The following is a 21,475-nucleotide window of genomic DNA, read 5'->3' as shown; positions in this document are numbered from 1 at the left end:
TAGGAGAAATACGGTAGCCCTTGGTGGCGTCGGGAGGAATCCGGCCCTTCTACTAGGTGGCGGCGGTACTGTGGGCAGAGGCCAACATGGCGGCCTCCTGGGCGGCGTCAGGAAGCTGCGCCTGCGCGGGGAGGAGCCGGGGTGGGGGGGTGGGAAAGGAGGCGGCCCCCCGCCAAAGGCGCCACGACAACAGCGGCAGCTGCTCCAGAGGTGGTGGTCTTTGCCCACCCCCCCACCTTGACCAGCCCCCCCCCCCAACTCGCCGCCATGTCTGGGGTGCAAAGGATGAAAGTGGCCAACGAGAGGCATAGCAAGAGCATCACTCAGAGGGGGGGCCTCCATCGGGCCCCGGTATATGGGGGGGGGCTGGGGGGAGTTTGCAATGGGGGGGGTGAACTAGGTAGGGGGAATCGGAAAGGGGAGAAAGTGGGGAGGGGGAGTTTGCAATGGGGGGTGAAAGTGGGGAGGGGGAGTTTGCAATGGGGGGTGAAAGTGGGGAGGGGGAGTTTGCAATGGGGGTGAAAGTGGGGAGGGGGAGTTTGCAATGGGGGTGAAAGTGGGTAGGGGGAGTTTGCAATGGGGCTGAAAGTGGGGAGGGGAGTTTGCAATGGGGGTGAAAGTGGGGAGGGGGAGTTTTCAATGGGGGGTGAAAGTAAGTAGGGGGCGTTTGCAATGGGGGGTGAAAGTGGGGAGGGGGAGTTTGCAATGGGGGGTGAACTAGGTAGGGGGAATCGGAAAGGGGAGAAAGTGGGGAGGGGGAGTTTGCAATGGGGGGTGAAAGTGGGGAGGGGGAGTTTGCAATGGGGGGTGAAAGTGGGGAGGGGGAGTTTGCAATGGGGGTGAAAGTGGGGAGGGGGAGTTTGCAATGGGGGTGAAAGTGGGGAGGGGGAGTTTGCAATGGGTGGGGTGAACTAGGGTGGGGGAATCAGAAAGGGGAGAAAGTGGGGAGGGGGGTTTGCAACGGGGGGTGAACTAGGTGGGGGGATTAGAAAGGGGAGAAAGTGGGGAGGGGGAGTTTGCAATGGGGGGGAGCACCTGGGCTTGGGTGGAGATGAAGAATTGGCGAAGCAATGAATTATTTATTTCAGAAAACCCCCTCCCTGTTTGAGATACAGTATTTGCAAAGATGGGGGGAGCAGCTTAGGTCAGGAGGGATGAGGTTTGGAAATGAGGTTTGAAGGGGAGTGGGGAGGATCACCTGAACTCTTCCCCCCCCCCAAAAAAGAAACCCCACAGGTATGTCTGAGGCTGCAACCCCATTCATGCACCCTAAATTCCCTGGGAGCAAAGCCCCCCCCATTTGAGCACCCTGGGGTCTTCCGTGGAAAGGGGAGCGGAGTTGCACCCTGACCGGTGGAGGGGTTGCTTAGGGAAAGCCTGATTTTTTTGGGGGGGGTTGCAATTGTCTCTTAAGGGGCTGGAATGGGGGGGGTCTATCCTTGGAAGGACCCCCCCCGATTAGTTTCTATTAATTTCCAGGCCCTCTTGTGCCAGTTTTCTGATTTTGCCCTGAGTTTATTATCTGCGTTTCGATAGGGGTAAACCTATAAGAGTTGCAGAAAGCTAAAAACGCATGGAAGATAATCTAAACGGTTATATTTTCTATGTTTTAACTACTTGTGTTTCATCTGCGTCAATTTAGTTTGCATAAGGCGCCTTGAGTCCCAGTCTGGGGGGAAACGGGGGGAGGTATAAATAAGTATTATAATAATAATGGTCTCTGAGCCCATCTGTGCAATGCTGTCCTATGATCAAATTGGGGGGAGAGAATTACCGTATTTTTCGTCCCATAGGACGCTCCGTCCCATAGGACGCACCTACTTTTTTGGGGGGGAAATAAAGGAAATTTCCCCGCCTTTATTTCCCCCCCCAAAACCAGGTCGGGGAACAGTGGGATGGTGGCGCTGCGCCTCCCCACTGTCCCCCGAGCTTGTGGGGCTGGCCGATGTCTGTCCAGCACGTGGGGCGCTCTGCTTCAGGGCGCTCCACCTGCCGGGCGGCAGGCTGCGGACACCTGCGCGAAGCACGGGGCGTCCTCCAAGGGGCGCCCCGTGCTCCGCGCTGCCGGCTGCTGTCCGCAAGCCGTGCGCGCCGGGGGAGTTCCCCCAGGCACACAAGGCTTGCGGATAGCTTCCTGGAGCCTGGAGAGCAAGAGGGGTCGGTGCGCACCGACCCCTCTCGCTCTCCAGGCTTCAGCGAAAGCCTGCATTCGCCCCATAGGACGCACACACATTTCCCCTTTCATTTTTGGAGGGGGGAAAGTGCGTCCTATAGGGCGAAAAATGCGGTAAAAGGGAATTTTGGGAATGTGAGGGAAGTCACTTAGAAAAGTTGTGCCCCCTCCTGTCCTCACGGATTCTCCCCTTCCTGCCCCCAGACCTCATTTTGAGGCTGCAGGAAAGGGGAATAGGCAGAATAAGCCCAGATTTAGCCCATCATAAGCAAATGGAAGGAATTGTAGGTGGTCTCTCTAACCCTTTCCTGGTCTCTTTCCCTTTTGCGAAGACACCCCAAGAGGAAAAAGCCCCCGTTGGCCCCTGGCTCCTGGCCCTCTTCGTCTTCGTGGTCTGCGGATCAGGTGAGTTTCACATTTATTAACAGTTTCTCATAGAATTGATAGGGACCCCCAGGGGTCATCCAGCGCAACCCGCCGCAATGTCTCTCTTTTCCTTAAAAAGCCCCTGGTGGCAAATGTGACTTCCTGTTTTATTCTCACAAAAATGAGGATAAAATGCATGTGTTTGTGTGTGTGCGCGCGCACGAGAGAGAGCAACTAGTCCAGGAAGAACATTTTTACTCATTTATTTCAACAATTTAGATACTGCTTGAGCAGTGTACACAAAGGTTATGAAAGAGGCATGGAAAGATAAATTCACTTAAGAAGAAGGTAAAAGGTAAAGGACCCCTGGACGGTTAAGTCCAGTCAAAGACAGACTCGGGGGTTGCGGCGCTCATCTCGCTTTCAGGCCGAGGGAGACGACATTTTGTCCACAAATAGCTTTCCGGCTCATGTGGCCAGCAGGACTAAACTGCTTCTGGCGCAACGGGACACCATGACAGAAACCAGAGCACACGGAAACGCCGTTTACCTTCCCGCCGAAGCGGTACCTATTTATCTACTTGCACTGGCGTGCTTTCGAACTGCTAGGTGGGCAGGAGCGGGGACCAAGCAACGGGAGCTCACCCTGTTGCGGGGATTCGAACCGCCGACCTTCTGATCGGCAAGCCCAAGAGGCTCATTGGTTTAGACCACAGCGCCACCAGCGTCCCTCATTGACAAGAAACACTTACTGAAAAGGTCTGGTTAAATTATTATTATTATTATTTATTATTATTATATTTATTACCTGCTGTTCCCCACATGACCCTCCAAAACATTTTTAGTTAATTTCATAAAATTCACACACTGCTTGATGTGCAGGCATAGGGAATTACCGTATTTTTTGCTCTATAAGATCACCTTTTCCCTCCTAAAAAGTAAGGGGAAATGTTGTGTGCGTCTTATGGAGCGAATGCAGGCTGCGCAGCTATCCCAGAAGCCAGAACAGCAAGAGAGATTGCTGCTTTCACTGCACAGCAATCCCTCTTGCTGTTTTGGCTTCTGAGATTCAGAATATTTTTTTTCTTGTTTTCCTCCTCCAAAAACTAGTTGTCTTATGGTCTGGTGTGTCTTATAGAGCGAAAAATACGGTAGCAACAATAATTTAAGATTATTGAAAGGTAAAGCTGTTCTGCCCTGTGTGAACAGGATCCTGGAATGGGTGAGCCCACTGGCTGGATCCAGGCGTGTTATTCTTACGTTTCCCCCTCTTACTCTTCACAGCCATCTTCCAGATTATCCAGAGCATCCGACTTGGAGGTTAATGGGGAGAAGACGGGATGCTTTTCCGACTGCTGCCACCAATCCTGCTCTCAGGGAACTGTGGGGTCTTTTCTGGACCTCCCAAGTTACAGCCATGACAGTCTTCCTCTGCCTGCCGCCAAGAACCAGATCTCTCCCTCCCTGCCTGCTCTCGTGAGACCCCCGAACCGATTCCCTCCCCGCTCTCTGTCCCTTGAGCTGTTGACCACTTCGGAGGGACGCTGGACTGAACGGGGGCGATCCGTCTCCTCTCCCCCTCGCCTCGTGGAAGCGCAGGGCTTTTTCCTTTGGAACTGAAACGATGTGTTGCAACAAGGAGCTGGTTTGCGGCGTTTGGCGTTGGAGGACGGGGTGCAGAGTTGGGGAGGCTTGTTCCGGATCCCACATTCCTCCCAACCCGTTATCAACCTGCAGTTCATTCTCCCTCGCCATTCCGGTCGAGCCGCTGAATACAGTGGTTCCCCGCAAGACGAACGCCTCGCAAGACGGAAAACTCGCTAGACGAAAGAGTTTTCCGTTTTGGAGGTGCTTCGCAAAACGAATTTCCTATGGGCTTGCTTCGCAAAACAAAAATGTCTTGCGAGTTCCTGCGGGTTTTTTTTCCTTTTCTCCCCTTTTTTCTAAGCCGCTAAGCCGCTTATCCGATAAGCCGCTAAAAGCCGCTAAACCGCTAATAGCGCTAATCCGCTAAGCCGTCAATGGGCTTGCTTCGCAAGACGAAAAAAACGCTAGACGAAGAGACTCGCGGAACGGATTCTTTTCGTCTTGCGAGGCACCACTGTAAATAAAATAAAATCGCCTTGTTGGAATCTTTGCCACAAACCCAAGTAATTCCAAATTTCTTAATAAATAGTGTCACCGTAGAGAGGGGTGTTTGTGTGTGTGTCTCCAAATCCATTTGCCTCGTCTGCCGTTCGCCAGGCCAGGAAATGACAGACCCAGTTGCCCTAGAGATCCATCATAGACTAGTCAGTGGAAATTATGATTACAGTGGTACCTCGGGTTAAGTACTTAATTCGTTCCGGAGGTCCGTACTTAACCTGAAACTGTACTTAACCTGAAGCACCACTTTAGCTAATGGCGCCTCCTGCTGCTGCCACGCCGCCGGAGCACGATTTCTGTTCTCATCCTGAAGCAAAGTTCTTAACCTGAAGCACTATTTCTGGGTTAGCGGAGTCTGTAACCTGAAGCGTATGTAACCTGAAGCTTATGTAACCCGAGGTACCACTGTATTATTATTACATTTTATTTATACCCCGCCCTCCCCAGCCAAGACCGGGCTCAGGGTGGCTAACACTGGTATAAAAACAATTGCTTGAAATACAACTTTAAAACAATATTAAAATACAACATTAACATGCAGCCTCATTTCAGTAAGAACTCAAATCAAAAGCTTTTTGGGGGGATGAAAATGTCAAGTCTTCACCAAGGCCGACTATCCAGACTGGGCCAGAAAAAAAGCCAGGGAAGTCCCCAAATAGGAGTTCCATCACAGAAGGAAAAAAGAAAGAGGGGGAGGGAATCAATCTGATTCCAAGCCAAAGGCCAGGCGGAACAACTGTGTCTTACAGGCCCTGCGGAAAAAAATTGGATCCTGCGGGGCCCTGGTCTCATGAGACAGAGCGTAGGTGGAAAGTCCCCTTGTGCAGTGCATAGTTAAACTGGAACTCGCTCCTCCAGGAGGCAGTGATCACCACCAACCTGAATGCCTTGAAAAGAGAATTATACAGATTTGTGGCGGAGGGGGATTTCTGTGGTTTACTAGCCGTGATGGCTATACTCTGCCTCCACCATCCTTCCCTCCCCCCCCCCCAAAAAAAAAATATTTTTTTGTTGATTTTCACATTTGTCACATAAAAGATAAAAAAAAGAAAAACATTACAAAACACACAACAACAAAAATAAAAAATATATTGCTTCAAATTCCTAATTTCATTACATTAATAACTGACTTCCTCAAATCCCCTCTGACTGAATTTCATTATATCCCCAGTCTAACAGTTCTCCAAATTCATATTTCTAATAATATTAACTTCTTTCATTTACTCACCTCATCTCCTTTATTAATATTCAAATCCATAATAATTATTAACACATGTTCTTATTCTACCCGTAAGCCTATTTATTACTTCCAAGAATTTTCTATTTATCTTATATTGCAATATTTAGCTAGATATTCTTTCAATTGCTTCCAGTCCTCTTGTATCTCCTCTTCTTTCCGGTCACGGATTCTTCCAGTCAGGTCGGCCAGCTCCAAAAAGTCCAACATCTTCATTTGCCATTCTTCTATTGTTGGTATCTCTTGCAATTTCCAGTATTTGGCTAATAAAAGTCTTGCCGCTGTGGTGGCATACAAAAACCTCCACCATCCTTCTTGAAATGAACAGAAGTAAACAGATTGAGACTGGTGCTGTTTAGTTTCTTCACCTTTGCATAATATGAAGGAGGCTGAAATCTGAAGCAGCCGAGAACGTCTGAAATTACCTTCTTCAAACTGCGGGGACAGACACTAGGCTTTCAAACGAGAGTCAAGGTAAGCAAATGCAATGGGAACCAGAAATCCTACTGGATTGGACTGCGGTCTTGGGGTTGCAGTGGGTGGTTGTTTTTGGAAACCCATCAACTCAGCACACGGGAACAAAAAATAAATGGACAAAGCAAATTGGGTTTCGGGCATTGTCAAAAATTAAACTCATTAAAAAAACCCTTTTATACGTTTCCTTTGTGCTACCCTTTGGTCTGAGCCTTCTAAGAAAAGAGATTGGCAGCGCAGGGAGAAGTTCAGAAGAGGATGAACATAGCGCAGTGAAAGGAGGACCAGGAAAGACCCTCAGTCTGAAAATATGGGGAGCTGCTGCCAGTCAGGGTTGGAAATGCAGAGCAAAGTGCTCAAGGCAAGGCCAGCTGCTTCTGTGCCTATATGTTGTTGTTGTTTAGTGGTGTCCGCCTCTTCGTGACCCCCTGGACCAGAGCACGCCAGGCCCTCCTGTCTTCCACTGCCTCCCGCAGTTTGGTCAAACACACGCTGGTGTAGCCTTATGAGGCTTTGCCCTCGGGTGGAAAACATATTGTGCCCGGGGAAAGGGAAAATGGGAGTCAAAAAGACACTGAAGGAATAGTTTCGGAGAAAAAGCTTTATTTCTATTTCTACCATCAATGAACTGGTAGAAGGAGCAAGTGTGATAACTCACAAACAAGCACGGGTTCACAGTCATTTGCACAGAGCATACAGTGGTGCCCCGCAAGACGAACGCCTCGCAAGACGGAAAACCCGCTAGATGAAAGAGTTTTCCGTTTTGGAGGTGCTTCGCAAAACGAATTTCCTATGGGCTTGCTTCGCAAGGCGAAAATGTCTTGCGAGTTCCTGCGGGGTTTTTTTCCTTTCCCCCCTTTTTCTAAGCCGCTTATCCGCTAAGCCGCTAAACCGCTAATAGCGCTAATCCGCTAAGCCGTCAATGGGCTTGCTTCGCAAAACGAAAAAACCGCTAGACGAAGAGACTCGCGGAACGGATTAATTTCGTCTTGCGAGGCACCACTGTATATTCCCCTTCCAGTTCCCTCCCCTTTCTCCTCCTCCTCCAGAGTCCTGCCTCCAGTTCCCCTGAGTACGAACAGAAAGCTCCTGTCTTGGGACTATTGTGGACTCTTGGCACCCTTCCCAGGAAAAGGGGAATGAATGAGAGCGGTTCAGCATGTCCAAAGATGTTGCAACTGAATGAGATAAAAGTCAGTTCTCAAGCCTGCTCTGACAGAGTCTATTCATTCGCCTTTTTGAAGCACTCTTGTAACGGTTTGCCTATGCATCTTGTGAGAAAACAGGAAAGTTTTAGCTGTGGATTTTTAGAAGACAAAAGGAATTTTGGACAGTTTTGAGGCCTGGGGTGATTATTGAGGGGGGGCGACTTCGGGCCTAGGTGGGGTCACCTGCCCTCACCTCCTTCATTGGTTGCTTTGAGAACACTGTCCCACCATCTCGTCCTCCGTCGTCCCCTTCTCCTTGTGCCCTCCATCTTTCCCAACATCAGGGTCTTTTCCAGGGAGTCTTCTCTTCTGAGGTGGCCAAAGTCTTGGAGCCTCAGCTTCAGGATCTGTCCTTCCAGGGAGCACTCAGGGCTGATTTCCTTCAGAATGGAGAGGTTGGATCTTCTTGCAGTCCATGGGACTCTCAAGAGTCTCCTCCAGCACCAGAATTCAAAAGCATCCATTCTTTGGCCATCAGCCTTCTTTATGGTCCAGCTCTCACTTCCATACATCACTACTGGGAAAACCATGGCTTTCACTATACGGACCTTTGTTGGCAAGGTGGTGTCTCTGCTTTTTAAGATGCTGTCTAGGTTTGTCATTGCTTTTCTCCCAAGAAGCAGGCGTCTCTTTATTTCGTGACTACTGTCACCATCATGGAGCCCAAGAATGTAAAATCACTGCCTCCATTTCTTCCCCTTCTATTTGCCAGGAGGTGATGGGACCAGTGGCCACAATCTTCCTTTTTTTGATGTTGAGCTTCAGACCATATTTTGCACTCTCCTCTTTCACCCTCATTAAAAGGTTCTTTAATTCCTCCTCACTTTCTGCCATCAAGGTTGTGTCATCTGCATATCTGAGGTTGTTGATATTTCTTCCAGCAATCTTAATTCCGGCTAGGCATTCATCCAGCCCTGTGCCTATATAAGAAAGGGCAAAGGGTGTGGATTTTTTCTGGGTTAAAAAAAACACACAATTGGGATGCAGATCCGTTATGCAGGCTGAGGCAGCCAGCCTGAACTTGGTGCAAAAATTGGGGATCTCCATCGTAAGAGCTTTTAAAATAAAATATTAAAGGCCACATTGCAGGGCTGGGGGACAGCATCCTGGCTCAGCCCTCCCTGTCCTGCATAGCTGTCAACGTTTCCCTTTTTTCCAGGGAAATTCCCTTATTCCGAATAGGATTCCTCGCAAGAAAAGGGGAAAATTGACAGCTATGCTGTCCTGGCCCTCTAAATTTTTTAATAATAATAATAATAATTTTTAATAATAATAATTATAATAATTTGTATTTCTACCCCGCCCTCCCCAGCCAAGGCCGGGCTCAGGGCGGCTAACAAGCAAAAATAAAAACAAGTTGAATGAAAACAACTTAAAAACAAGATTAAAATACAACATTAAAATATTAACATCCAGCTTCATCATAGGAGGAGAAAGAAAAAAGAGAACATTTCCTTTTAAGATTTCAACTCCCATCGTCTCTCACTGCGAGCCTCGCCCAGCTGTCACTGGCGGGAGTGGAGTCTCTGGAGGGCGCCAGGTTGGGGAACGGGGGCGAAAGGGAGCCGGGACTTTCCCCTTGCCACGCGACTCTACCCTTTCACCCAGTTCTATGGTCGCGCTGACGTCACTCTGACCACCGGCGGCCTCCTCGCCGGAAGACGCAGCGTGTGACGCTCTAGCCATCTCCCCTTTCGCGCCTCTTCTCCCCAACATGGCGGAGCGCCACAGAGCGCCGGCGTCCTAGAGCGCCCCACCCACCCCCTTGCCTAGTCCGTGTGGGGTTTTTGGTTTTTGGTTCCTTTCCCCCCCCCCCCCCTTATGAATTTCACGAACGCTGCTTTCATCTAATAAGTCGTTACTTATTTCCCACACAAGCCCAATTATCATTTTTTAAAGGAAGGAGAGTTACCGGAAGTCCCGCCTCCACACAGGCCCACTTATTATTGACGGGAGGAGAGTTGCCGGAAGTCCCGCCTCTTCATCTCCCATTGCACATCCGGGTCACACCTCCGTGCCTCGCAGCCTCATTCGCTGTCCGGAGAGGAACCGGAAGTGGTGGGTGACCCGGAGCCAGGCTTCCGGCGCGGGGGAAGGAGAAGGAGCGCGAGGCTGCGCGGGCGAGCGAGGAGAGAAGGAGGCGGAAAGGAGAGGAGAGGAGAGGCCCGGCCTTCCTCCGCCCTCTTCTTCCTCCTCGGGCCGGGGAGGGAGGCGGCCCCGTCGGTGAGTGAGGCCCCCCGAACCAGCCTCTCTTCAGCCTCTGGATCCCCAGGGCCGCGTGGACTGCAGCGCCCATCATCCTCGACCAGGCCTAGGCAGACTCCGGCCCTCCAGGTGTTGGGGGACTACAATTCCCATCATCCCTGACCGCTGGTCCTGTTAGCTAGGGATAATGGGAGTTGTAGTCCCTAAACAGCTGGAGAGCCAAGCTTGGGGGTGCCTGCCCTAAAGGGAAGCCCAAAACTCCGGCCCTCCAGATGTTTTGGGACTACAATTCCCATCATCCCTGACCACTGGTCCTGTTAGCTAGGGATAATGGGAGTTGTAGTCCCTAAACATCTGGAGGGTTGAGTTTGCCTATGCCTGCCCTAAAGGGAAGCCCAAAACTCCGGCCCTCCAGATGTTTTGGGACTACAATTCCCAACATCCCTGACCGCTGGTCCTGTTAGCTAGGGGTGATGAGAGTTGTAGTCCCTAAACAGCTGGAGAGCCAAGTTTGGGGGTGCCTGCCCTAAAGGGAAGCCCAAAACTCCGGCCCTCCAGATGTTTTGGAACTACAATACTCATCATCCCTGACCACTGGTCCTGTTAGCTAGGGATGATGGGAGTTGTAGTCCCTAAACAGCTGGAGGGTTGAGTTTGCCTATGCCTGCCCTAAAGGGAAGCCCAAAACTCCGGCCCTCCAGATGTTTTGGAACTACAATACTCATCATCCCTGACCACTGGTCCTGTTAGCTAGGGGTGATGGGAGTTGTAGTCCCTAAACAGCTGGAGGGTTGAGTTTGCCTATGCCTGCCCTAAAGGGAAGCCCAAAACTCCGGCCCTCCAGATGTTTTGGAACTACAATTCGCATCATCCCTTACCACTGGTCCTGTTAGCTAGGGATGATGAGAATTGTAGTTCCAGAACATCTGGAGGGCCGGAGTTTGCCTATGCCTGTCCTTGACCGTTGGACTGAGCTGAGCTGGCCGTGGATGATGGGACTTGTGCAAGACCACTGGAGGGCACCAGGTTAGGGCAGGACTAGTGGTCAAGGATGATGGGAATTGTAGTCCCAAAACAGCTGGAGAACCAAATTTGGAAAACCCTGGACTAGAACAGTGTTTCTTCAACGTGCGTGAAGTGGGCTTGGCGTGGGTAGACCACAACACCCATCATCCTTGGTCGTTGGGCTGAGCTGGCCGTGGATGATGGGACTTGTTGTCCAAGACCACTGGAGGGCACCAGGTTAGGGCAGGACTAGTGGTCAAGGATGATGGGAATTGTAGCCCCAAAACACCTGGAGGGCCAAATATGGAAAACCCTGGACTAGAACAGTGTTTCTTCAACCTGGGTGCAAAACCCATCATCCTTGGTCGTTGGACTGAGCTGGCCGTGGATGATGGGACTTGTAGTCCAAGACCACTGGAGGGCACCAGGTCAGGGAAGATTTTTCTGCAGCAGGGTTTCCCACACTTGGGGCTCATGCTGTTTTTGTGACGGCAACTCCCATCCCTGGCTGGCCATCCTCTGCCTTAAAATCTGGAGAGCAGCTGCCAGTCACCGTAGGCCAGGCACCCCCAAACTCAGCTGTTTTGGGACTACAATTCCCATCATCCCTGACCATGGGTCCTCTTAACTAGGGATGATGGGAGTTGTAGTCCCTAAACAGCTGGAGGGCCAAGTTTGGGGATGCTTACCCTAGGCAATACTGAGCTAGATAGACCAGAGGCCTGACTCAGTCTAAGGCATTGGTTCCCAATTGGTGCTCTTTGGACTCCAGGGAGTCTGTGGCACCATTCGCATAACAAAAATTGCCATAGGTATATCAACAATTTCAAAAGTAGGGGATCCCTGGCTTGGCTTTTGAAAAACGGGGTCTATAGTACTTGACTAATTGGCAACCACTGATCTAAGGCATCTTTCTATGTTTCTAGAGTTTTCTAAATTTATTTCCTTTTAACTTCACTGACTATAATGCCACGCAACCATATGTAAATGACTATCCGTCTTTGAAAATCTGGCATCACTGGATCGAATTCCTCAATTTTGTTGACTTAATTAAACAGTTTTAATTGGATTGTGAATAAATGTGCAATTAATTATCATTTTGAATTTTATTGCCATTCTGAATAGTGCTTTTTAAAGAGGTTGGGTTCCAGAAATGTTTGGGAACAAGTGTGGGCACACTTATTTTTCCTTGTGCTTTGCCAGGGGTCTTTTCGCCCTGAAGACAGCTGTGCTGGACCCCCTCAGAATAACTGCCTCTTGTCTGCAGCACCAGGGATAGTCGCATCCTGCAACTATGGGTGACAGTGATGACGAGTATGACCGCAGGCGCAGAGACAAATTCAGACGTGAAAGGAGTGACTACGACCGTTCTCGAGAACGTGATGATAGGCGGCGAGACGACTGGAGCGACAGGTAGACCCCAAGTGACCTGGGGAATGGAAGCAATGGCGGATGTGCTTAGAGATGCCTTTCTTTTCTGTGGCTGCATGAAAGCCCATTCATTCTTAGGAGGGTCTATAAGATAGGAAGAAATTCTATATTTATTGTTTTGTTTATTTCATTAAAACGATACCCAGCTTGATTGTTTAAAAAAACCACACAAAAAACCACATCAAAGTGGTTTACAAAAAAAAATATAAAGCTATAAATAAGAATTAAACTAACAATAGGCTAAATACAAGTTAAAACCTGCACCAGCTTTCTAAACGCCTGCTTATCTAAACAAAAATGTTTGTAAAGGTAAAGGGACCCCTGACCATTAGGTCCAGTCGTGACCGACTCTGGGATTGCGGCGCTCATCTCGCTTTATTGGCCGAGGGAGCCGGCGTACAGCTTCCGGGTCATGTGGCCAGCATGACTAAGCCGCTTCTGGCGAACCAGAGCAGCGCACGGAAACACCGTTTACCTTCCCGCCGGAGTGGTACCTATTTATCTCCTTGCACTTTGACGTGCTTTTGAACTGCTAGGTTGGCAGGAGCAGGGACCGAGCAACGGGAGCTCACACTGTCACGGGGATTCAAACTGCCGACCTTCTAATCAGCAAGCCCTAGGCTCTGTGGTTTAACCCACAGTGCCACCCGCGTCCCTACAAAATGTTTTTAGCAGGCACCAAAAAGAGTACAGTGAATCTGACTTCCTGATGTCAATAGGCAGGGAGTTCCATAAGTGCTGCTAAAAAATTGAGTTCGTACAAACGTGGAGCAAGTATTTTGTGCAAGAGCAGCAGTTCTGCCCATCTGGGTAGGCTTGCCTGAAGAAAAATGTTTTAAGCATATTAGAATCCTTAACACATGATGGTTGATTGCTGATTGCCCTGTTTTTGAGGGGGGCAGGGTGGAATCCAGGTAGAGTGGGTCCTGAAATATTTCTCAGGCACTTCAGCTCATGGCACAGAGGGCTGGTAGAAAACCCACTTGGGCTGATTTCTGCCCTGCCAGCCGCAGAGAGGGGACAGTTATGCCTGCCCTCCTTACCAGATCTGTGGTGTTTGCATCCAGGGATTGGGACAGGGGCCGAGAGCGCCGCAGCAGAGGCGAATACCGTGACTATGACCGGAACCGGCGGGAACGCTTCTCCCCACCTCGCCACGAACTGAGCCCTCCGCAAAAACGGATGCGGCGAGACTGGTAGGTGGCCGTTCAATCTCCTCTGGGTTGCTTCTTCCATTCTTGTTCTGCGTTATGTGGCTCTTCAGTTCCCAAGAGGAACTGCTCAGCAGAACAGCATATTGGATCAGGTCTGGGGAATCTGTGACCCTCCAGAGCATGAAGAACATAAGAAGAGCCCCTCTGGATCAGACCAGTGAGTGTCCCATCTAATCCAGCCTCCAGTTATCACAGTGGTCAGCCACATGCCCCATTGGGAAATGCAGAACCGGGACCTAAGCACAAGATTGTAGTGTTCCCAAAGCAAGGGAGGATTGGACTCTGATTAATAAAATACACACGAGGCTTGACCAGCAAGACTCTGGGAGTTGTGCGTATAATAATAATTCCTCTCCACCCCTCGGCCCAGGTCGTTTTATTCACAAAAGAACCCTTTACACAGTGTTCGTAAAAACCAATCAGATATCCTCTGAGCATTTCAAAACCCCCACGTGGGACAAAGTCAGATCAGAAGAAATTCTTCTAACTACAAAGAAAGTATTTCCTACTTGAGCATGCATATGTAGTTCAGAGTAAATAAAAGAGGAATAAAAGGAGGAATGTCTTCAGCAAAACCCCGAAGGTCATAAACAGGAGAGGCAGAATGGCATTATTTACCATCTCTTTGTGAATTCTCTTCCTGGCCCTTAAGATCTATCTAAAGATTAAACTACATCAAAGTAACCTACTAACTTTATGGCCTAGGATGCCTGGTGCAGCAACCGGCAACTGGTCTGTGTCCTAGAATGCTTATACAGTGGTGCCTCGCAAGACGAAAAGAATCCGTTCCGCGAGTCTCTTCATCTAGCGGTTTTTTCGTCTTGCGAAGCAAGCCCATTAGCGGCTTAGCGGATTAGTTCTATTAGCGGTTTAGCAGATAAGCAGTTTAGCGGCTTAGAAAAGGGGGGGAAGTCGGAAAAACTCGCAAGACATTTTCGTCTTGCGAAGCAAGCCCATAGGGAAATTCATCTTGCGAAGCACCTCCAAAACGGAAAACCCTTTCGCCTAGCGGGTTTTCCGTCTTGCGAGGCGTTCGTCTTGCGGGGTACTACTGTACGTGCCTGTCAGACATAGAGAAATGGGCAGTAGAGAAAAATGGCAGAGATGCAGAGGCTTGTGGGATTTGATAAGAAATTATTGTCAATGAATCAAACCCAGTCAGCACAATGCTTTCATTGCGGACACAACGGCTTGATGCATATTTTATAATTCCTCAGAGTAATCCCATCTGATCACTACACAAGAGCAACTTTTTCCAGCAATTGGGATTAGCTGTTCTCAGGGACCTTGAGTCCTTGTCAGGGGAAAAGGCAGGGTATCAATAAATACATAATAATTCAAAAGCATTGCTGCCTCCAACTACGGAGGCAGAACGTAGCAGTCATGGCTAGTAGCCACCTTAGTTGGTGACTGCAGGAGGGAGTTCCACAGTTCCACTGCATTTCTTTTATCAGTGCTGGCTCTCCCAGCGTTCAGCTTCATTGAATGTTCACGAGTTCTAATGATACGAGAGAAGGAGGCAAAACCTTTTCTTTATCCAGGATAACCTGGGCGGAGGGGGAAGGATGTTGGAGGTGGAAATGATTGTCCGAGTTTGAAAAGCTGGTATCAATCAATCTTTATTACGGTCCAGAGACCCAACAAATCATTACAAATCAATACACAATTCATACAGCCTACCTCCAGGTTAATCAAGCATTTTGTTTAGAATATAGGGCTCATTTGTATTTGCAACCACCGATAAAAACTTTGCCACTGCTAATGTTCTAGCATTTGTCCGGTCTTCCAGTAGGAACCTGACATAGTGAGCCTCTGATTTTCCCGGGAAAGGTACCAGCAAGGGTAATATCAGTTCAGCCCTGGCTTGCTCATATTTTGCACAGTGCAACAAAATATGTTTTATGGAATCGATGTCTTGAGCACACAAGCAAAGTCTGTCCTGGTAAGGAACTCCTCTCAACCTGCCATCCAACACTGCAGAAGGAAAGACGTTTAGTCTGGCTTTGGTGAAAAGCCTTCGGTAGTTTGGTACTGTCAGGTTTTTAATGTAAGATGTTAACTTAAAGACATACCCATATTGCACTCCTACTGCCAGCGGACTACAGACTGTGTGTGATCGAGATCGCAAGTCACTGTGAGCAGAAAAGCTGGTATCACTGGATCCAGTTTGTCCATTTTGTTGAATTAATCAAGCTAAATGGAATTGAATTAGATTTTGAATATATGTGCAATTAATGGGCACCGTTCTGAATTTCACTGTGCCGTTATTGTGGGTTGTGCAGACTGGTATTCTGAATATTGCATTTTGTAGGGTAAGACAGGACGCACTGGGGATGAGGTTATGGCACCAAGGGTGTGGAGCGGCCAGAAACAGTTTGGGAAGAACTGGTTTTAACACCTATCCCCTTGCTCCAAAATAAATCGGGATCAATTAACACTTTGGTTCTCCCCCAGTCCTCTTGGTGGTTTTAACTTTACCCCCTCCCAAAAAAACTTCTGCAGGACCAGGGAAAAGAGTCGGCGGAAGAAGATTGGAAGAAGTTTAAAGACTATTTGCAGAAATATTGTAAAATTAATGAATGTTAGAATGATGTTGGACAGAAATTAAGTGGTTTCCAGCTGTAATGTTTTAAGAGATATGGAAAATAAGGTTTTGAATTAAGTAAAAACTAACAGTGAGGATTTGCTGAATATATAATTTGAATTGGAATATAAGAAAGGGAGGTATGAGGAGGTCCGGAAAATAAGTTAAAAGAAAATAGGTAAAGGGAATTTTTATGTGTTTTTGAGTTGTTTTTATATATATATATATTGTATTTTTGTTGTTTCTTTTTTGTTGTTTTATAATGTATTATTCTGGAAAATTTCAATAAGTATCTTATTAAAAAAAAAAAACTTCTGCAGGGATGAGCACACATCGGACCCCTACCACAGCGGCTACGAGATGCCTTACAGTGGCGTCACCACCGGCCCTACCTATGGACCTCCGCAACCTTGGGCTCACCCAGAAATGCACGTGACGCAGCATCACATCTTGCCTATCCAAGCCAGGTAAGCTGCTCCGAGCACGTCCTTCCTATTCAAGCCAGGTGGCCTTTGCCACTCAGGTGAGGGCTGCTCTGCCTGAAGACTGTGAGAGATGTTGGTCAAATCGTCTGCCCAAGAACAGGTGCCTACAAATACTGAAATGCCTCCCTGTTGCTTTCCGTGTGACGAAGTAGAATAATAGGATTGTAGGGGCGAAAGAGACCCCCGAGGGTCATCCATTCCTACCCCTTCCCTTGCAGTGCAGGATAATAACAGCTAAATAAAAACTAGGCCTAGGACCCTCGTACCTACGGGATCGCCTCTCCCGGTATGCCCCATGGAGAGCCTCAAGGTCCATAAATAGCAACACCCTAGTGGTCTCTGGCCCTAAGGAAGTTAGATTAGCCTCAGCCAGAGCCAGGGCCTTTTCAGGACTGGCCCCGGCCTGGTGGAACGCTCTGCCTCATGAGACCAGGGCCCTGCAGGATCTGATTTCTTTCCGCAGGGCCTGCAAGACAGAGTTGTTCCGCCTGGCCTTTGGCTTAGAATCAGTTTGATTCCCTCCCCCTCTTTTTCCTTTTTCCTTTCTCCTCCTGTGATGAGGCTGCATTTTAATATTTTAATGTTTCAATATTTTAATTGTTGTATTTTAATCTTGTTTTTAAGTTGTATTCATTCAACTTGTTTTTATTATTGCTTGTTAGCCGTCCTGAGCCCGGCCTTGGCTGGGGAGGGCAGGGTATAAATTATTATTATCAGGGTATAAATTATTATTATTATTATTATTATTATTATTATTATAAATAAAAACAGCTAAATAAAGAGCACTTCAAACAGGCTCAACCCTTGGCATGAAAAATCAGATGATAAGGCAGCATTTGATCACCTGTGGATGGGCCCTGGAGAAGGCAGACTTGGCCCCCGCCATCCATGCTTCAATTACCGTATTTTTCGCCCTATAGGACGCACTTTTTCCCCTCCAAAAATGAAGGGGAAATGTGTGTGCGTCCTATGGGACGAATGCAGGCTTTCGCTGAAGCCTGGAGAGCCACAGCGCCAGCCCCACAAGGTCGGGGGACAGCGGGGAGGTGGAACGCCGCCATCCCTCTCTCTCCCAATGTGGTTTGGAGGCTGACGGCAGGGAGACGCGTGCTTCTCCCTGCCGCCAGCCCCGCAAGCTCCGGGGACAGCGGGGAGGCGCAGCGCATCTTCCCGCTGTCCCCGGACCTGGTCTGCAGGCGGGCGGTGGGGAGAAGAGCGCTTCTCTCTGCTGCCGGCCCCACAAGTGCCTGGGGGGGGGGAAATAATTTTTCCCCTTTATTTCCCCCCAAAGAAACTTGGTGCGTCCTATGGGGCGAAAAATACGGTACCTCCAGGGGCGGCCCTGCCACGCACACAATGTGGGGCTCACTTTGGAGATAGTCTGAGAGCTTTCGGTTTCTTCAAATGCAGCAGCCAGGCCTTTGCCTGGTGCTTATAGGCTGGGGAACATAACTAAGCTTTCATCAGCTCCATTGACTTCCAATTTCCACCTGGGCTCCTTTAAAGCCCTAAGTGGCTTCTTAAGTAATTACAGTTAATTAAATAATTACAGTTAATTAAGCCTTGCACAGGCTTCTTAAGTAATTACAGTTATGTTGGATTTAGCAGGGTTTGGATTGGTTACGTCATGTTTACATTGGGTTTGCCGTTAATCCTGTTGGTAAAATAAAAACAATATTAGCTATTTGTTTAGCTATTGCCCACCTTTCACTCGGAGGTCCCAGGGAGGGTTACACCTTTAAAACAAAACATTAAAGGTAAAGGTACCCCTGCCCGTACGGGCCAGTCTTGACAGACTCTGGGGTTGTGCGCCCATCTCACTTAAGAGGCCAGGGGCCAGCGCTGTCCGGAGACACTTCCGGGTCACGTGGCCAGCGTGACATCGCTGCTCTGGCCAGAGCCAGAGCCAGAGCCGCACACGGAAACGCCGTTTACCTTCCCGCCGGTAAGCGGTCCCTATTTATCTACTTGCACCCGGAGGTGCTTTCGAACTGCTAGGTTGGCAGGCGCTGGGACCGAGCAGCGGGAGCGCACCCCGCCGCAGGGATTCGAACCGCCGACCTTTCGATCGGCAAGCCCTAGGCGCTGAGGCTTTAACCCACAGTGCCACCTGCGTCCCTTAAAAACATTAGGAACAGTTTAAAACAACAATCATAAAAATAAAGTGGGGCTTAAAGATATGTCCCTCAAGTGTCAAAAACCAGGGGAAAGAGGTGGATCTTCAGCGTCCTCCGGAATGCTGTATGATAGAGGTGAAAGGTGAACCTCTGCAGGGAGGGAGTTCCACATCTTGGGGGCCACCACAGAGAAGACCCTCCCCCAATCCACCTTTAGAACTTTAAACTACACTGGCAGAATCCGAGACCAGGGAGAAGAGTCGGTAGAAGAAGATTGGAAGAAATTTAAAGACTGTCTACAGAAATATTGTAAAATTAAGGAATGTTAGAAGGATGTTGGAATGAAGTTATGTGGTTTTAGCAGTAATGTTATAAAGGAGTATTTAAAGATGGATTATTAACAGGTGAGAATGTAAAGTTATAATATATTAAGATAAATTATTAAGATAAAAGCAAAAATGGAAAGGATTTGCTGAAATAACTAATTGAACTAGAATACAAAAAAGGGAGGTGTGAGGAGGTCAGGGAAACAAGTAAATGAAAGTCAAGATATGGAAAGGTTGACTTGTTTTTAATTGTTTTTACTTTTTTGTATTTTGTATTTTTTGTTTCTTTTTCTTTTTTTATTCTTGTAACTTTTTTGAAACTTTAATAAATATTTTTTTTAAAAAAAAAATAGAACTTTTAACTACAATGGTACCTTTGTTCTTGAACTTAATCCGTTCCGGGAGTCCATTCGACTCCCGAAACCATTCGAAAAACCAAGACGCAGCTTCTGATTGGCTGCAGAAGCTTCCTGCACTCAATTGGAAGCTGCGTCGGACGTTCAGCTTCCAAAAAACATTCGCAAACTGGAACACTTCTGAGTTTTGCGGTGTTTGGGAGCCGATTTGTTCGGGAGCCAAGCCATTCAGGTACCAAGGTACCACTGTGTAATGTCAGCATCTTGAATCTGGTCTGAAAACAAATTGGCAACCAATGCAGCTGCTTTAAAACAAGGGTTATATGGAATCCCAGCCAGTAATCTGGCCACTGAGTTTTGGAGCCGTTGAAGTTTCCCGGTCGTCTTCAAGGACGGCCCCACGTAGAGCGTGTTGCAGTAATCCATTCTGGAAGTTAGCAGAGCCAAAGTCAAATCCAGGAGCAGCCCCAAACTGCAAATATTTTTTGGGAAGCCGCCCAGAGTGGCTGGGGAAGCCCAGCCAGATGGGCGGGGTATAAATATTATTATTATTATTATTCTGAGGGGGTGCGACCCCATCCAGGGCAGGCCACCTCTCCCATCTCCTGCACTTGACAACTCAACTGTGCCCTTGAAAAGCCTCTTTGCGCCGGAGACGTAAAATTGCGAGAACGCACACCTTTTCATTTCCCTCTTTCTCCTTCCCTCCCAGGCTGGGGAACATCGCGGAGGTGGACCTGGGCATCGCCCCTCCCGTGATGAAAAACTTCAAGGAGTTCCTCCTCTCCTTGGACGATTCCGTCGACGAGACGGAAGCCGTCAAGCGCTACAACGACTACAAGCTGGACTTCCAGCGCCAAAAGATGCAAGACTTCTTCCTGGCCCACAAGGATGAAGAGTGGTACGTCTCTCGTGGGCTGGGCCTTTTTGCCTTGGACTGGGGTGGGGGAGAGGCGGGAGGTGGAGCAAGGAGAGATCTGGTTCCCTCAGGGATGTGTATCTGTAGTTATGCGTGACTGGCAACCTAAATAAGAGGCCTTCAGAGCGGAAGATAATTCAGTAACCAGTTGGTAGATTTGTCAGGCGTTAGAAGGCGGCTGTTTCCTGGCCTTCCGATGGGTGTAGCTTGCTGGAATGCTCAGGGCTTTAAATGACTTGTGTGAGTTTAAAAAATTCAGTGTAGCATGAAGTCTCCAGCTAATTGAAAGAATATTCTGCACATATCCCTCTGAAGTCCTTGCAGCTTTCTTCCAGGGGGTATATGAGCCCCACCCGAGACACACACAGGCAGGCTAGAAGAAAAAGCACACACACATCCATTCTGGGTGCTGGCCTTGTTCCTGAGGCCCCCTCCCATAAATAGCCCCCCCCCCTTTCCCCTTGGACTGCCAGATTCGGGTGCTAATTCATCCTCCCAAGTCTACGTTTCTGGTTTGCAGATAGCAGAGCAGCGTTAGTGAGCGAGAGAGCTCTATGAGTGTGCTCTATGAAATGGAGAAACTGCTTAGAAGGATGTGGTGGTTCAGGGGGTCAAAAAGGGATGTTGAGGAATACTGAATGTGTGGAAATAGGGACGAGAGAGGTGGGAACTGAGAGACGTGTAGAAACCTCGCCTCTCTGGAAGTCTTTGTTGTTCTCCTGCCATCTTCGTCACCTACATACCGTCTTTGCTCCCTTGACATACAGTGGTGCCCCGCAAGACGAATGCCTCGCAAGACGAAAAACCCGCTAGACGAAAGGGTTTTCCGTTTTGGAGGTGCTTCGCAAGACGAATTTCCCTATGGGCTTGCTTCGCAAGACGAAAATGTCTTGCGAGTTTTTCCGACTTCCCCCCCCTTCCCCCCCCTTTTTCTAAGCCGCTAAATGCCGCTAAGCCACTAATGGGCTTGCTTCGCAAGACAAAAAAAACGCTAGATGAAGAGACTCGTGGAACGGATTCTTTTCGTCTTGCGAGGCGCCACTGTATTTTCCACTAGTTCTGTTTTGCATCAGTAAGCATAAAAACTTCTTCCACCACCAGCTGGGTTCACACATGACTCATTTAGCGTGTGTGTGGCTTGTTAGAAGTCCCAAGCCCAGCATACTAACCATGGTTTCTTCTCTGGCAGCAGACCGCAACATGAAGCTGCGGCTTGTTGCTGGCTTTTAA

General features: G+C 48.6%; 2 protein-coding genes across 4 annotated transcripts in view; both read left to right on the top strand.

Annotated features, from left to right (window-relative positions):
* The first annotated feature begins 153 nt into the window (after positions 1–153).
* LOC307201937 (stress-associated endoplasmic reticulum protein 2-like) lies at positions 154–4,312 on the top strand. The gene is made up of 3 exons (XM_079951489.1): positions 154–351; positions 2,506–2,578; positions 3,824–4,312. The coding sequence occupies exons 1-3, from the start codon at positions 268–270 to the stop codon at positions 3,862–3,864; spliced, it is 198 nt and encodes a 65-aa protein (XP_079807615.1). The 5' UTR covers positions 154–267; the 3' UTR covers positions 3,865–4,312.
* A 5,356-nt stretch (positions 4,313–9,668) lies between these two features.
* The window catches only part of SRRT (serrate, RNA effector molecule), a 40,394-nt gene continuing 28,587 nt past the window's right edge, over positions 9,669–21,475 (top strand). Inside the window, exons 1-5 of one of the 3 annotated variants that reach the window (XM_079951812.1) lie at positions 9,669–9,826; positions 12,081–12,226; positions 13,312–13,440; positions 16,363–16,509; positions 20,039–20,227. In XM_079951812.1, the coding sequence (XP_079807938.1) occupies positions 12,108–12,226; positions 13,312–13,440; positions 16,363–16,509; positions 20,039–20,227 (584 nt within the window). In that variant the 5' untranslated portion in view covers positions 9,669–9,826; positions 12,081–12,107. Of the gene's footprint in view, positions 9,827–12,016; positions 12,227–13,311; positions 13,441–16,362; positions 16,510–20,038; positions 20,228–21,475 lie in introns of all 3 variants that reach the window. The other 2 variants (XM_079951813.1, XM_079951811.1) reach the window with 2 other exon arrangements.

Source organism: Podarcis cretensis (assembly GCF_951804945.1).
Source record: "Podarcis cretensis genome assembly, chromosome: 13".
In the NCBI taxonomy this organism is placed as follows: Eukaryota; Metazoa; Chordata; class Lepidosauria; order Squamata; family Lacertidae; genus Podarcis; species Podarcis cretensis.
The sequence above is the reverse complement of the archived record's forward strand: the minus strand, read 5'-3'. Positions and strand labels throughout refer to the sequence as shown.